This window comes from Euleptes europaea, chromosome 19 (genome assembly GCF_029931775.1).
Source record: "Euleptes europaea isolate rEulEur1 chromosome 19, rEulEur1.hap1, whole genome shotgun sequence".
Taxonomy (NCBI): domain Eukaryota; kingdom Metazoa; phylum Chordata; class Lepidosauria; order Squamata; family Sphaerodactylidae; genus Euleptes; species Euleptes europaea.
The window spans coordinates 36,517,921-36,535,103 of NC_079330.1; the positions used below are offsets into that span (position 1 = coordinate 36,517,921).

The 17,183-nt window shown below is 43.5% G+C and overlaps 2 protein-coding genes across 3 annotated transcripts in view; one reads left to right on the top strand and one right to left on the bottom strand.

Moving 5' to 3' along the window:
- NLK (nemo like kinase) overlaps nucleotides 1-8,164 on the top strand; it is a 194,711-nt gene extending 186,547 nt beyond the window's left edge. Inside the window, exons 10-11 of one of the 2 annotated variants that reach the window (XM_056865424.1) lie at nucleotides 5,464-5,563; nucleotides 7,702-8,164. In XM_056865424.1, the coding sequence (XP_056721402.1) occupies nucleotides 5,464-5,561 (98 nt within the window). In that variant the 3' untranslated portion in view covers nucleotides 5,562-5,563; nucleotides 7,702-8,164. The remainder of the gene's footprint in view (nucleotides 1-5,463; nucleotides 5,564-7,701) is intronic. The other variant, XM_056865423.1, reaches the window with a different exon arrangement.
- A 3,826-nt stretch (nucleotides 8,165-11,990) lies between these two features.
- Nucleotides 11,991-16,088, bottom strand: TMEM97 (transmembrane protein 97). The gene is made up of 3 exons (XM_056865043.1): nucleotides 15,603-16,088; nucleotides 14,509-14,653; nucleotides 11,991-12,246 (listed from the first exon to the last, which is right to left on the bottom strand). The coding sequence occupies exons 1-3, from the start codon at nucleotides 16,086-16,088 to the stop codon at nucleotides 11,996-11,998; spliced, it is 882 nt and encodes a 293-aa protein (XP_056721021.1). The 3' UTR covers nucleotides 11,991-11,995.
- Nucleotides 16,089-17,183: the final 1,095 nt, after the last annotated feature.

Below are 17,183 nucleotides of genomic sequence, written 5' to 3' on the forward strand. Positions count from 1 at the left end.
ACAGTATTGCAAGTAGGGAATTCTGTGTTGACAAAAAACAAGTGAGGGAGTGGCGGAAAATGAAAGCTGACTTGGAAAAGATTCCAAAGGCAAAAAAAGCTCGACGTGGTTTAACGACTTTATATGGGGCTCTAGAGACTGAATTGCATAAATGGGTTATGGAGTGTCGTCAAAATGGTTACTGCGTAACATGCATGGGAATTCGCTTACGTGCCCTTCAAATGGCTAAAGACGACAAATTAAAAGCACCAGGCATTAAAAATTTTGTTGCGTCAGCAGGATGGTGTACCCACTTCATGAATAGGTTTGCCCTATGTTTGTGGCAAAGAACAAAGATTTCACAGAAGTTGCCAAAAGACCTTGATGAAAAAGTGATGTCATTCCATTCATTCATCATAAAACAAAGAGGGATCCATAACTATGACCTGGGAGATATTGGGAATATGGATGAAACACCTATGACCTTTGATCTTCCAAGCAACAGAACTGTGGCAAGTTTGGGAGACAAAACTATTTTACTCAGAACCACAGGAAATAAAAAAAAAACATTTCACAGTCGTTCTGTCATGTTTGCCTAATGGAACTAAGCTGCAGCCTGTCATTATTTTTAAAAGAAAGACCTTGCCTAAAAAGGTCAAATTCCCATCACGAATTACAGTGCGCGCACATATTAAAGGCTGGATGGATGAAGACGGAACAAAAAAATGGCTGGAAGAAATTTGGAACGGACGAGCAGGAGCAGCCTTAAAGAAAAAACCATCATTGCTAGTTTAGGATATGTTCAGAGGGCACACATCTGATGACATAAAAAAATTGGCAAAGTCTTCTCAAATTACTTTGGCCGTTATTCCAGGTGGGCTTACATCTGTATTGCAGACCCTAGATGTATGTTTAAATAAACCTTTCAAAGACCGTGTGCGAAAGATGTGGCATGAACGGATGTTCATCTGATCAAGCCCGACTGACAAAAGTTGGAAATCTGATGAAGCCCGACATAGAATTGATAGCAAAGTGGGTTCGTGATGCATGGGAAGAGATTCCAGAGGACATGGTGCAACGCGCCGTCAAGAAATATGGCATTAGTAATGCTATGGATGGCAGTGAAGACAGCGCTTTGTATGAGAACGACAGCAGTGCAAACTCAGTGATGATGACAATGTCTATTCTGATAACCTCACACCAGCTACAGCTGAAACTCTGTTTGGACATACAGATGATGATGAGGAATCTAGTTTTGAAGGATTTTAACTCTTGTGTTTTAGCTTGGTTGCTGATTGAGCTAAGGTTTTTGTACTTTTAAAGTTATTGTTGATTCAAAACCTAAAGTTATTCAAAACCTTTTAACCTACTGATGCCTCAATTAATGTAATTTTATTGGTATCTATTTTTATTTTGAAATTTACCAGTAGCTTCTGCATTTCCCACCCTAGGCTTATACTCGAGTCAATAAGTTTTCCCAGTTTTTTGTGGTAAAATTAGGTGCCTCGGCTTATATTCGGGTCGGCTTATACTCGAGTACATACGGTACTTAAATAATTCACTATATATTTTTGGCATATAGTCTGGCAAAATATTTAACAACATACTTTTTGGATCTAACACAAATTTGATTTTCAGTATTCTTTGCATTTACATAAGAACATAAGAAAAGCCATGCTGGATCAGACCAAAACTCATCAAGTCCAGCAGTCTGTTCACACAGTGGCCAACCAGTTGCCTCTAGGAAGCCCACAAACAAGATGACTGCTGCAGCATTACTCTGGCTGTGTTCCACAGCACCTAATATATTAGGCATGCTCCTCTGATCCTGGAAAGAAAATGGATTCAAAATTTAGGATGAAATTTAAATTTCATCATGTATCACTTTTCTGATGCTTTCTTGCTTTTTTGCAAGACTACTACATATGAAAAATGTTACATCTATACTTTGACATTTCCAACACTTTCCATCAAATCCCTTTGCAATATCTTTAGGTGCTATATACCATCTAAAGTACATTTTATACCAGTTTTCTCTAAGCATTTGACATTTTATAAACTTAATTTCTTTTAACCATAGGTTCTCCCCCTGAGTCATATTTATAACTGCTCCTAAATTTTGCATCCATTTTATCATACAGTCTTTTACTTGCTCTGTTTCAGTTTCATACTGTAGCAACAGTTTATAGATTTTCCCTAACAATCATCCTGAATCTCCCATTATTACATTCAAAATGTGTCTTTTCTCTCAAATGTCCACCCTCTTTTTTAATTGTTCTTTCATTTTTTGAGACCATTTGATGATATAAAAGCCTTTGAATGTTCTTTCCTTCATCTTTAATCCTTTGCCATATTTTTATTTTACCTCCTTTGTCCATCATATTCTCAAAAGTTATATAATCTGTTTCTCCTCTTATAACATTATCGCAATATACCTCCACTGGCCTTGTCAGAGGCAAAACTGGTGAGCTGATCATGTTTCTGCATTGAAACCATATTCTAAATAGTCCATCTCTTAAAATATGGTTGCTTTTGAATTGTTTTCAGTGATTTCTTAAGCCGCAGATAGATAATTCATCCTTTGATATCAATTCCATTTCCAGTCTATTATACATGTTAATGCTTTCGGTTGATGATATAGCTTAATATTTGGTATTGCCAACCCTCCTCCTTTTCTTTTCATCTTGTAATATCTTAAACCTTACTCTTGGTCTCTTCCCACTCCATATAAGTGTGTTTATTATATTTTGCCATATTTTCAAAGTCCTTTCCTCTATTGATATTGGTAACATTTGAAATGAAAAAAATTAATCTTGGCATCACATTCATTTTAACTGTTGATATTTTTCCCAGCCACGAAATTTTTAACTTTTCCCATCTTCGTATGCCTTCTCTAATGCTTGTCCAGACCTTTTGATAGTTGTCCTGAAATTAAGTCTAATTGTGTCCTGTTACATTTACACCAAGGTATTTTATTGGCTTTTTGTAACAACACCTCCTGTTATTTTTTCTATCTCTTTGGTTGCTGTTAATAGCATTACCTTTGTCTTCTTTTTATTCAGTTTATATCCTAAAAATTTTCCATATCTGTTTATTTTAAAGAATTATTCAGTTGTGTAACGGTTATAACTACATCATCTGCATAACTTTTCATTTTCATTTTTAAATCTTCTTTATCCTTCTTTATTCCTAATATCCTTATATCTTGCCTGATTTTTATTGCTAATATTTCCATTGCTAAAATAAATAATATTGGTGATATTGGACATCCTTGTCTTGTACTTTTTGCTATTTAAATTTTTTCAGTTAAGGATCCATTTATTCATATTCTAGCGTGTTGCTTTGTTTAGATACTTTCCATCCAAATCAAAAATTCTGTTCTACAGTCCATATTTTGCAATACTTTCATTAAAAACCACCAAGACACTTAATCAAAATCCTTCTCTGCATCTAAAAACATAAATGCTGTTTTCCCCCTATTTCTCTTTGCATACTCAATTGCGTTCAGTAAATATCTAATATTGTCTTTCATATATCTTCTTGGAACAAAACCTGTTTGATCTTCATGTATCACATCTGGGATACATTTTCTTCATCTTTCCGCCATGATTGTTGTAAAAATTTTATAGTCCACATTTAACAACGAAATTGGTCTATAAGACTGTGGTAAATAAGGATCATTTCCTTCCTTATGTATTAAGGTTATGTTTGCTTCCTGCCAGGTAAGTGGTATTATTTTTGTGTCCTGAATTTAATTCATTACTCTTTGTAGTGGAATTGCTAGTATTTCTTCAAAACATTTATAATAACTTGCCGTTAGGCCATCTGGTCCTGGTGCTTTGTCCTTGTTCAGTTTTTTATGGAAAAATTGATTTCTTGCATTGTTATTGCTTGATTTAAAATCTTTTTATGCTCAACCGATAATTTATTAACTGGTGTGTGTGTTAAGTGCCATCAAGTCGCTTCCGACTCATGACGACCCTATGAATCAGTGTCCTTCAAAATGTCCTATCTTTGACAGAACAATTAAAAAAAGAGGGTGGACATTTGAGAGAAAAGACACATTTTGAATGTAATAATGGGAGATTCAGGATGATTGTTAGGGGAAATCTTTTCCAGTGACTCTTGTCTTCTCATAATGTGACCAAAATACAATAGCCTCAGTTTAGTCATTTTAGCTTTTAGTCATTTTAGCTTGATTTGATCTATAACCCACTGATTTTTTTTTTTTTTTGGCAGTCCACGGTATCCGTAACACTGTCCTGCAACACCACATTTCAAAGGAATCTACTTTCTTCCTATCAGTTTTTTTCAATGTCCAGCTTTCACACCCATACATAGTAATAGGGAATACGACGGCATGAATTAACCTATTCTTGGCGGCCAGTGACACATCCTTACACTTAAGAATCTTTTCTAGCTCCTTCATGGCTGCCCTTCCCAGTCTCAATCTCCTTCTGATTTCTTGGCTGCAGTCTCCCTTTTGGTTGATGATGGAACCAAGGAATAGAAAGTCTTGAACAATTTAAATTTCCTCATTGTCAACCTTAAAGTTGTGTAATTCTCCTGTAGTCATTACTTTTGTATTCTTAATGTTCAGCTGTAGTCCTGCTTTGGCACTTTCTCTTTTAACTTTCAGCAGTAGTCGTTTCAAGTCTTCGCTATTTTCTGCCAGTAATGTAGTATCATCGGCATATCTCAAATTGTTAATGTTCCTCCCTCCAATTTTCACTCCACCTTCATCTAAATCTAACCCAATTTTCCTAATTATATGGTCTGCATATGGATTGAAGAGATAGGGAACTGGTACTTCTGCTAAATATTTGTCCATCCCTGCAGGATCAACAGTTAATAAATTATTCAGCATGCCTATGTACTAGCATCCCAAATTATTTCACTTAAAGAGGAGAGGGAACTGTCGGACTTGTGTGGCCAATTGTTAAGAGGTGAAAAGCATAGCTGACATGTTAAATAAACTGCTTTTTGCAGTGGTGTTTGTAAGTTAATAGTGGATAGATGAGACCCTATGGTGTGCCGTTAAACCTTGCGGTAAATCTTATCCCACTGAAATCGTACCCCGCACCTTCACCCACTGAAACACAAAATGGTGCTTCTGACGAATTCCCATCTTTGTGGGTTATACTTTTCTTGCAACACTGGGCTTGATTTCCCAGCTTCAGCTGCAGTCTAGGGGACCTGTGTTGCACATATAGAAACAGGTTTTTTGGCTTCCAAGCAGAGGGTGGATTGCTCACTGTCTTGTTTGTGAATAAAAACTCCTAATAAATAGGATAGGGGGATCCATGCTGCCATGCTGAAGATTGAGTCTGCTCTGGCTCTGACCGCAAGGGTGTCAGCAACCTGTCTCAAACCAAATACAGGCGGAATGTCCCCAGGGTCTGCTATCTGGCCCATTCTGTTTCCACAAGATTGTGTGATGTCTGGCTTAATTTCTTCTCCCTCCCCTCCTTTTTCCTTTTCCAGAAATAATTCATCAGTTCATTTTGGAACAGCAGAAAGGAAACCGAGTGCCGCTGTGCATCAACCCGCAATCTGCTGCTTTTAAGAGCTTTATTAGGTAACTGTATGTAATCACATCTGATATTAATTCCCCTTTCTTTAGTGGTATGGCAAGTTTTGTAAAAGCCTGTTTTTGAATTTACGGCACTATGACAACCGTAGCTGCGTGCTTGGTTCTTTCAGGGGGTGCCTTGATTTTTACAGTGATTGGTGGGTTTTTTAGCATTCCCTCAACCAAGAGCTGCAATCATTAAGATTGCTCTGGAGAATGCTTGGCAAGTTTTGCAGTCTTTATCACTACTGTGATCTAGTCTTGGCTGATCTGGCACTAAATTTATTCCACGGTGAATAACTTTGTGGCAGAAGCCACTCTGGATCTTCTGGCTGTCCAGAGTAAGGGGGGACTCCTGTCTTGGGCAGCTAGCTGGCAAGACCCACTCAAACAACTTTGAATCTGCGAGCAAGTTTCTTTTGTGTGAGATGGTGTCTGTTCATATGCCAGGACATCCCTGAAGCCCATCCCAGCGACATGTTTGAGGAACCGAAGCCAGTTTTTGATAGGGCTTAGGCCAGAAGCATCATTTCCTGCCATTTCAGTGTTGCACTAGGGTGGAGGTTTGAAGGTATAGCTGTCAATGAAACTACTCGCCAGGTGTGTCCCTGGCCTTCTCCCAAGCACTCACTAGCACTGTAGTTTGGAGACAGTGAGAAACTGCACATGTTTCTTGTACTGTTGTGTCCTAACCTCAACATGAGTGAGTTCTTAAAAAATAGTAATCGTGCTTTGAGCTCAGTAGGAAAGCATGCATTTGCATGCAGAAGGCTCCAGGTTCAGGCCTTGTCATTTCCTATTAAAGAATCTCAGGTTGAAGGACTTGGAAAAGACCCTTCTCTACCTGACACCCGGGAGAGCTGCTGCCACTCAGAGTTATGAGCTACTTGGGGCAACAGTTTGACTCCATATAAAGCAGCTTCATATGCATGTTGTTGTTTCCTAGCTTGCCCTCCAAATCTCCTGCCGGCATTCCCAGTATACACTGGCTGGCTCAAGTCTACAGTGCAGTTCTCTGAGTTAGGAGCCTGACAGTTTCACATTTGCAGCCTTTCTTTCAATTTTTCCGATGGTAAAACTGGAAATTTTGGGGAGTACTAAGGGGGAAACTATGAAATATTTTCTCATTTAGAATTAGTAAAATGCTTTTAAAGACAAAGTGGGCATGCTGTAGTCATATACAGCTCTTAAATCCAAGATGCATTTCTGCACCTAGAAGAATACCTAATTTTCATGAGGGGATCATGCAGGGCTCTCATTGCTTCTCAACAGTTGCATTCCTTCTGTTGTCCTTTTGACCTGGCTTGTGGGTTGACCTTTTCACCTCTCCCTCAAACTACTGTGATACACATCCTCACAGATTGGATAAAAAGGTAGGGCAGAAACTGCACCAGAGCCTCAGAGGAAAACTCTGAAAGTTTCATTGAGAACTGAGCTCTCTCTAAACCACTGGTTCCCAACCGGGGGTCCATGGACCCCCAGGGATCCGCGAGAACTAAATTAAGGTCCGCAAAACAAAGTTATAAACCCATAATAAATTAATATTTTCAATTAAAAGTTCTCTATTATAAAAATATATATTCAAATATTATTCTAAGTTTAATGTTTAACTAACAGTTATGATTAAAGTTTATTTTCAAATTCTCTGAATTTTTATTTTGAACCTTGGGGTCCCTGCACCAAACAAAAAAGTCCTAGTGGTCCCTGGTCAAAAAAAGGTTGGGAACCACTGCTTAAACAGATAACAGGTTTATTCCCCCCTGTGGCTTCAAAATTTTTAGAAATGTTTCATCTCTAGTGCTGGAGACGGAAAGTGTTGCAAATTGCAGACAAGCCTGGTCTCATGCAAGCAACCAGAAAGGTGAATGGCTCCAGCAGCAAAGAGCTCTTGGATAAAGGTGCAGGAAGTGAAAGTGGCCCTAACTTAGGCAGGTGACTAAAGGGTGATGGCATCATTTTAGCCAGGGGTCTATCGAAGGATAAGCTATGGATTCCTGCAGCCACAGATTTTTCACCCTGCAAACTGAGCTCTGCCCTGCCCCCGCCCCAGTGTGGTAGTGCCTTTTTAATTCTAGCATGTGGCATTCTTAGGTTTCTGTGCCGCCCTCAGGCAAGAGAACATTGATCTTCTTGTGTCTGTTGCTTTCTAGTTCCACTGTTGCTCAGCCGTCTGAGATGCCGCCGTCTCCACTGGTTTGGGAGTAAATGTGGAAGACTTTTTTAAAATGTACTACTGAAGACATAATGTAGCTTTCCACTGGATTCTGGGATTTGCAATTCTGGAGGTTTAATCATGCTTGTACTGTAATTTTACTAACGAAGTTTTAAAATTTAACAACCACTATCCTTGTATGATATACGAATAAGAGTTAGAAATGTTAACTAGACTTTTAATCTTGTCAAGGGTGGGGTTGTGCTTTTAGAAGAAAAATATTTTATCCAGAGTTGCACTTGGTTTTTATGAATTTTAGTGCAGCTGTGATTTTTTGCTTGGCTCTGAACAAAACTGAAGATTGAACCAAATTGGGAAAGTTGCTATTTTTGTGTTCCTTCCCCCCCTTCTTTCTCTTCCTGCCCCACTTTTCCCCCTTCAGATAAAGTGAGATTGTGCAAACAGATGTTTGATATTGAGCCATTCCTGAAGATTTGGGGTTTCCTTAAAAAAAAAAAAAAACCCTGGGAAATACAGAATTCAGCCGCGACCACTCATGAAGTTGCTTTGGATGGCAGGGGCCCAGACTCCTTGGGCAGGGTTGTCTGATGTCCCAATCCTCTACATAGCTTTTCAGTAGCGCGTTGTGGTGACTGTGTGCAGTTTTTCCAATCAGATGTTGTGAGTAGAGTGAATGAGTTGTCACTTGGAGATATGAGTGTGTTCCTTTTAACTTCCCTGACCCTCCCCTTCCAGTATAAATAAATATATAAATATATATATTTAATCTATTTTTATTAGAGGTTTTTTCTGCTCTTTTCTTACATAAACATAAACCATCTCTTCCCCCTCCTCACGCATGCGTCTGCAAATGTGTGTAAATAATTCCATTTACAAGCTACATTCAAATAATCTCGATATCCATTGCTGTGTATAGAGAGGGAAGAAGAAGAAACAGCTTGCACATTTCTAGGTCTGTGAAACTTTGTGATTTTTTTTCCTGCACTGGACAGATGGAGAGAAAAGCGGGGGGAAAGCACATCGGGAATTATGTTAATTGTATTTGTGTCTTTAGACAAAGCTGTGGAAGTCTTGAAGCGTCACAGTAGTAAATAACTTTTATTACTTTTCTTGGCTAATTCCTTTTTTTCTGTTCAAACACTGAATTATTCTGTGCATACGTATGTGTGTGTGTGCGTGTATATATTTATATATATATATGTATGTATCCACACACACACACACACACATATGAACACAAACTGAAGGCCTCTACCTCCTGGAGTTATACAACTTGGTTTGTTTATCTCCACATGATGTGTTTTGTTTTTGTTTTTTAAGTTCAGTGTGGAGACTTGAAACTTGAACGTCCCTTTCAACTTTTATATTTAAAAAAATACAAGGCAAGAAAATTGTTTTTCACCTGTACAAAGGAAATAACAAATGGATGGTCTTAAATTTTGATCTGGGGATATAGTTTAAAAAAAAGTGAGAAAAACCTTGGTGTTTGTCATGGACAACTAACTGTTAAAGTTATTGTAAGTTATCTGTATTTAGCAGAGTATTTTCAAGAAGAGTGATCTGAGCTGGAACTGAATACTATTAGTTTAAATTATGTTTTTTGGAAGTTTTAACTTCAATGAAGTAATTATTTGCTGTGAAAGAGACAAACGTTGAATTTCTTGAACAAAGATGATAAAAGTATCTTTGTTTTTGTGCGGCTCCTGAGGAATTAAATAAAAAAACCTAAAAACTATTGAAGCATTTCAATTCACTTGAATGAGAAACATGGTTTTTAACTTAAGATGAGCCCAGGAAGACACTGGTATGAAAGGTAAAATCTCAGAGGTTGGTCTGTTTTAAATGTGGCACACTTGCGGGTCACTTTGTGAAATGTAGATTTGAAGTACAGTGGTTGAAGACATTAAATGTGACATTTGAAACAAACATCGTGTTCAGTCTTCTGTTGTATTCTCCACCTGGCTGCAATTGCCTTCATAGTCTCTCTGTGGTTCTTCATATTGATTCTGCATCTGTATGAAATAGCGTTGGAACATTCGAGAGGTCTGGTCAGGGAACTGGGACTTGGGCCCCCATTCCTTGAATGGTGGCCATTGAGCAAAGATAATCCTGAAAGTCAGATACTGAATGGCACACGGACATACTGAATCAGAGCGTTGGTCCATCAAGATCAGTATTGTCTACTCAAACCGGCAGCGGCTTTCCAGGATCTCAGGCAGCAGTCTTTCAGATCACCTACTGCCTGATCCTTTTAACTAGAGGTGCCGGGGATTGAACCTGGTACCTTCTGCATGCCAAGCAGATGCTTTACCACTGGGCCAGGGCCCATCCCCAAAGCAACCATGGCCAGAAACCATTTCAGAAATTATTTGTTTTATTTATTTAACACATTTTAATGCCTCCTTTCCACCCAATCAAGGTTCATAAAGCGGCAAACATTTAAACAATTACTAATACAGTTAAAATAATAAAATGCAATTAAAAACACATAAACCCACAGCACCAGGAGAGCTAATACCATTATTGGGGGTAGGCCACACCAAACAAAAAACTCTTCTTCGCCTGCTGGCAAAAGACATGGATGGAGAGGAGACAAACAAATCTGACTGGGGAGTTCCAGAGTTTTGGTGCCACGATGGAGAAGGCCTGTTCTCGGGTCACCACACATCTAGCCTCAGAGGGGGCAACAGAAGCAGGGCCTCTGAGCATGACCAGAGTGACCAGGTAGGTCTGTATGGGAGAAGTCGTTCCTTAAGATATGTTGGTCCCACACTGTACAGGGCGTCAAAGATCAATACCAGCACCCTGAATTTCTCCTTATGTGTCTACTGTAACATGTCGTTGACCAAACTCTATTGGTTCCATATTCAGAAAACTCTTCAGACAGTGCCATCCATTCTGGAGGGGGTTGCACTCCTCTGGAACAGGTCTGTAGTCTGAGGGTGCTCTTGGGACTCAGGCCTAGTGCTGGATAAGCAGGTGGCAGCTGTGGCCAGGAGTGCCTGTTAAACAGGAAAGATCTGGCTGCTGTGATACATGCCATGGTTACATCTAGATTAGATTACAGCAATGTGCTCTACATGGGGATGCCTTCAGGTGTTCATTATAGGAAAGGATAGCAAAGCAGGTCTGTGTGTGTGTGTGTGTCCACACACTGCAAGCTTGCTCAAAACAGATTAGCCTAGTTTTGCGAAAAAGAGTCTTGCAACATTGACACTTAGCGATGCCTCCCCAAAGCCTCCATGGGGAAAAGCTTCCTGGGTGACTGGGCAAGTCATTCTGCTCAGCCTAACCTACCTCACAGGGTTGTTGTGAGGATGACATGGAAGAGAACCTTATTTTATTTATCCTGATTAAAACCTTTCTAGTCTGGAATCTAGCTAGGGAACACTGTCAGTCCGCACCACTCACGCCTGGAACCTGGATCTGTAGAAAAAGTCATTCCTTAAGGTCAACCTACCATTGCTTGGCTTCCCTGAAGTGCCCTTTAAGTATGAGAGATTGGCACACACTACTCACAGAACAAGGTATGCCAAACGCCCTGCTTCTATCAGCTGCCTCCTCCTGCTGCCTCTTCTATTCTTCCAACTGCTACTCCAAAACTGTGGTAATTCACTCAACTGTGCTGCACCCACTGCTGTTGGCACAGTGTCTGCTGCTCCAGTCTGCCTGCCAGTGCTGCCCAGGGTATTTGCCCACTCCTCAGTGCCACCTGTCCGCTGCTCCCTCAATGCTGGGGGCATTTCCTGCTGGCATTTCCACTGTCTGGGGTTCCACTGTATGCCCACTGCAGTCACCTCCTGATACCTAGGCACTGCTGACTGGAAATAATGGCTGTGGGTGTGCACTTGCATCATTTGCTCAACTCTTTGTGTCTGGCACAGTCACAAGGGAGGTGCAAGAGGGCAGAGGAAAATCCTTTCAAAATGTTTTGCCTGATTGTTTTTAAAAGGAAAAATGTCTATGCATATTGCCTTTAATGGAGTTCCGGAATCCAGAAATTTCAAATTTTTAAAATTCTGAATCTGAAGGGCTGTAATTCCGAATGTGAATGTTGGTGCTAGTGCACATCCCTGTTTTTTGCTCTTTGAACAGATTCTTCAAATCTCATTTTCAGATAACCATATCCAACAGTAGGTCTCCAGCCATATATTGGTCTCAACCAGCTAAACAGATTTTTATATTTATAATCTGTAAAAATCGGGGCATTGAATCAACGTTGCTGGCTTTTCAGATCAAAACCTCTTCCTTCCTGATTGGAGGGCCAAATGTTAAGTTGTCTTCCGTTTTTCTACTGAGTTGTACGAGGGATTGAACAACATGGTTAAGAGAAGCAGGATCGGGATCAGCAAATACGGGATGTAAATGGAGACCAGCCAGAGGCGTTCGTGCCACGTCTGTGGCCCTGCGGGCTTGGAGTCTGAAAAATCGTGGAACAAAAAATGTGCCAGGATGGGCACCATCGTCGTGGCCACATGTGCCGCATAGATGATGGCAGGGATTCGAATCCACTTGCAGTTACCTGGGTTCAAACAAAAACCAAAAACAAGGATTTTCAGTCATTCCTCTCCCATCCGAGTTCCAAATGTCATCAGGAAGGAAGGAAGCTTTCCTCAACCAAAGGTGCATTTCTTCAGAATAAAAACTCTTCTAAGGAAACCCAGATCCTGCCACTAGGATACATGTCTATGGACTCCACATGCATTTACACCACCCAAACCCTGGGAACTGCCTCACCCTGCTTTGGCCTATGAAGCCCGGAACTGCCCCAGATGGCTGCTCTCCTTCCAGTCTGGAAGAGATGTCTTTCCCAAACTTGCTCCCAGAGGTGAGTGAGTTAGGAGCTTCAGGAATTCTTAGGGCTGTATTGTTTAGTCAGTTGCTTAAAAATCTCTTAACTGGTTAAAAAGGTGCTCCAACTAAGCAAACAACCGAGAAAAATGTCTGATGTAAGCACCAGCAAACCTTTTCAATCATGATGGTATGGTTGTGGAATGAAAGAATAAATAAATATATGGGTGGGGGGCAGCTTTGTAGAAGATGAACATGACAGTGGTGAAGCACAGAAAAGTGTTCCCAGTCCTGCTACCTGAGATCCACTGTCTGGAGGTGTCAGGAACAGAACCTGGGACCTTCAGTATGCAAAGCACGGGCTCTGCCCGTGAGGAAGAGGCATCTACATCTGGTCCCAGTGTGATGTCATAGTTAAGTGTCAGACTAGGTCTGGAAGACCCAAGTTTGAATCTGCACTCTGCCATGGAAGCTTACTGGGAGACCTCAGGAAAGTCACTCTCAGCCTAACCTCCCTCACAGGGATGTTGTTGTGAAGGCAGAAAACAATGCAATATGCTGCTTTGGGCCCCACTGGTGAGATAAGCAGAGCACTAAATGTAGCCTTAACTAAATAAACATACTGCCAAAGGATGGAAAGAAATAAAATACAATGTACAGGTAACTTCGGGGAAGCAAAACTGGGCAATTTTATTACATACTGGAATTAAAGTTATATATTATTTTTTTTGCTTTTCTATGAATTACTGTAAATACCCTTTACTTTTCCCCCTTCTTCCTTATATTAAGCTATTGTGTCATATGTGTATTCATAGTAATGATGATGAGTTATCAGCTGTGGTTGGCAGGAACACTCCCCGGATTGGACTTTTAACTAGACGCACCTGGTCTTGAACATGTACTCCACTCCCAAGCTACTAACCCAGGGCCCCCTCAACCTTTTTGAGCCTTTGGGCACCATTGGCTGCCACTAGAGGTGGAGCCAGTCACAAAATGGCTGCGGCAGGCAGATGACCTTCAGTCACACAGTGAAGATCCTTGTGTTGTGGCGATATGCTGCCAAATCAACATTTTTTAAAATCGCACAGCCAAGCAAATCCCCAATGGCCAAGCTGAAGCCTTGGGGAGGGGGATCGTCCGCATTGCCTTTGCCAAAGCAGATAATATGTTGCCCAAATGCAGGAACTGATTAATTCATTAAAGGGGAGGCAAGCGTGGAAAGGGTGGCAGAAAGAGTCCAGTATTGTCTTCATTATTTATTTACTCATTGTGATTAATTTATTCCTTCACTGTGCTGCTTGACCACAGAGGTTTAAAAAAACAATTTCAGCTCTGAACTACTGCCAAGCAGCGGCACACACGTGTCCCAAAATAAAAAAAGAAGAAAAGGTGGGCGGATAATCACAACAGTGGTCTGACGTGGGGGAGGTGGTCTTCCAAAGTGTATCTCATATGAAGGAGAAAACGGATCACCCACCACATGCGGAATCTCCATGGCAAGTGCAAACTGGCAAACAATGCACCAGCATGGACAGCCCCTTCCAGTTGCGTGGAAGCAGCCCCGGCTATCAGAAATCCGAGTGAGGTTCTCCCCACCTTCCCTCGTTTCTGAAATTTCATCAGCTTTCCATTGATGCTCCCACCTAGTGTAGCTTTGCCTCTATATGGACTAGGACGTGTTTAAATAATTCAAGTTTGCAGGATGCTGTTTTCTGATCCCAGTGCTTGCACACATGGAGTAGCGACCCAACTCAGGGCCCTCGGTCTTGACACGGCAGGTCCTTCCCAAAGAAAGCAGAAAGCAGGCTCTGTGGCAGAGGAGGAGAGGCTCCACAATGCCGGGTCAAATAAGGAACATAACAAAAACAGGGCTGTGCTGGGGCTGTCCATGCCTGCAAACAAAGGCCTCCCACTTCTGACTGTGGGACAAGGCAGCACTTTTTCCTTGGGCCAGGAGCACAGCCATGACACTCATCCATCTGTGCACACTAACCTTTCCAGAATGCATAAACTGCCACAAGAAAGAAAGGCAGCTGCAAGAAGACTTCACAGTATATGAACGACTTAAACCAGGCAGGCCTCTGCGCCATCAAAGGGTCCTTAAACGAAGTCGTGTACCATTCGACCAATTCTGTCAGCTGAGGGGACACAAAAGGTCAGAAATTTTACTTCATTTATACCCCCACCTTCCCCCCCCACGGGAAACCAAAGCAGCTTACACAGTTCTCTTCTTACATTTTATCCTCTCAACAATCCTGTTAGGTAGGCTAGACTGAATGTATGCAACTGGCCCAGAAAGTTTCCATGATTTGAACCTGGGTCTCCCGCATCCTGGTCCAACACTCTTATCACTACACCACAATGGCTTTAATTGCAGCCAAGAATGAAACCCCAGGTGCCCAGAGAAGCAAGCAAAAAAGGGGGGTGCTTCATAGCCAGCTAAACACAGCCACACCCACTTTGGGCTCAAAACCCACCCACATCCCATCCCATTGCAAAGGCTTCTGGTTAAAATACTTGCACTCCATTTCATGACACAATGTATTCCCAAAGGGGCTTACAGAATAAAGCTCATGAAACTCACCGAAGTAGGGTCGGTCGGTCAGTCTCTCTCTCTCTAACTTACCTCACAGGGTTGTTGTTTTATAACGGAAAGGAGGAATTAAATAGGCCACTGTGATCTTCCACCAGGAAGGTAAAGAATTAACAATCTCCTTCTCATTACAAGAGAAGGATTGACTCAACCAAGGAAGCCCCGGCCCTCCGTTTGCAAGGTCTGAGCAAGGCTGGCAAAGAGAGGACACTTTTGGAGGACTTTCATGCAGAGGGTCGCCGTGAGTCGGAAGCGACCCAACGGCACCGAACACACGCGCACGCGCGCACACACACGGGGGGGGGGGCTAAACTCAGGCTATCGCGTGGGGGGGGGGGTTCCCGCCTCTTCCCCGCCCCAGCCAAAGTCCGCCCCGCCCGGCGACAGGCCCCCGGAGGGCAGGGGAGGCGGGCGCGCGGCCCAGGGCTGGGGCGTGGGGCGAGGCGCCGCCGCTCGCAGCCGCCCGCCGGCCCGCCCGTCCCGCCGCGACTTACGGCGTGGGGGTGTAGGCGGGCGCCGAGGGCCTGGGCGTCGAGCAGCAGCGTGACGGGGACGTGGCTGAGGAAGAAGAGCGCGAAGAGCCGCTCCAGGCCGCGCGCCGCCATCGCTGCTCCGGACGCCCCGCCCCCGCCGCGCTCATTGGCTGGCGGAGGCGGAGGAGGTCTGCGCGCGCCGCGTGGGTTGGGCGTCTGCTCCGCGCACGCGCGCAGAGCCCCTCCGGCGGCGCCTCTGACCGCCCTCGAAGCGGCCGGCGGGACTCGGGCCGCGGGGTCGTCCTCGCGTTGCGTTCGGGCCGAGTCGGCCCCGCCGCCGTCCTCGCGCCGCCACGGGGCGGCCCTTCTTCTTGGCGGCCGCCCTTCCACGAAAGCCCGGAGGAGCGCCGCGCCGCGCCTCGCCGCGAGCCCTTCGGCCGCCTGCCGCGAGGCTCCTGCTCCTCCGCTCTGGCGGGAAAAAACTCGCAAAGACAGGCCAATTGACATTCCGGGGGGGGGGGCGGGGAGGGCGGGGCACAAACAGGCTTGTCATGGGGGGAAAGAGAGCAGAGAGGAAAATCCAGGACAGGAGCACGGAAAGAAAGAGACTCGCACCTCATCAAATGAGCCAGCAATACCAACGGAGCGGCAGCAGGGACCACTTGAAGGGCAGGAAGGACCAGTTGCACCACCAGAGCCCTGCTGCATCAGACCAGCGAGGGTCCATCTAATCCAGCAGCCTGCCGGACACAGCGGCCAGCCAGCTCCTCTGGAGGTCCCGCAAGAGGGCAGGGAGGCCCAGGCCGCCCCCTGGTAAGAACCTCAGAAGAGACATGACAGCCATGTTTAAATATTTGAAGGGATGTCATGATGATGAGGGAACTAGCTTGTTCTCTGTTGCTCCAGAGACTAGGGCACGGAGTAATGGATTTAAACTGATAGAAAAGCGATTCCACCTAAACATTAGGAAGAACTTTCTGATGGTGAGGGCTGTTCGACGGGGGAATGTGCTGCCTTGGAGGGTGATGGAGTCCCCGTCGTTGGAGGTCTTTAAGCAGAGGCTAGATGGCCATCTGTCGGGAGTGCTTTGATTGTGGGATCCTGCATGGCGGGGGGAGGGTTGGGGTCACTGGGGATGTGTGTGGGGGGGAGGGAGTTGTTAATTTCCTGCATTATGCAGGGGGTTGGACTAGATGACCCTGGGGTCCCTTCCAACTCTATGATTCTATGAGCCTTGCTGGATCAGACCAGTGAGAGTCCATCTAGTCCAGCAGCCTGTCTGGCACGGTGGCCAACCGATTCCCCTGGAGGGCCAACAAAAGGGCATAGAATCATAGAGTTGGATGGGACCACAAGGTGATGGCGTTCATTAGTTTTGTTAGGCACCCAATCCAAGTGAATACAGCAGAGGCCAGCACAGTTTAAATAGTGCTGTTTATTATACAGTGAGTCAAAGTGCTTCGCCAGTATCTTTCTCCATACACCCCACACCTTTGTACAGGTATCATACAGTTATATACAATACTGACCCAGTCTATCAGCCAATCCACTGATAGCTGCCCAGCTCCCAGGTAAAAACCTGTTCTGTCCAGTTTTCCGGCA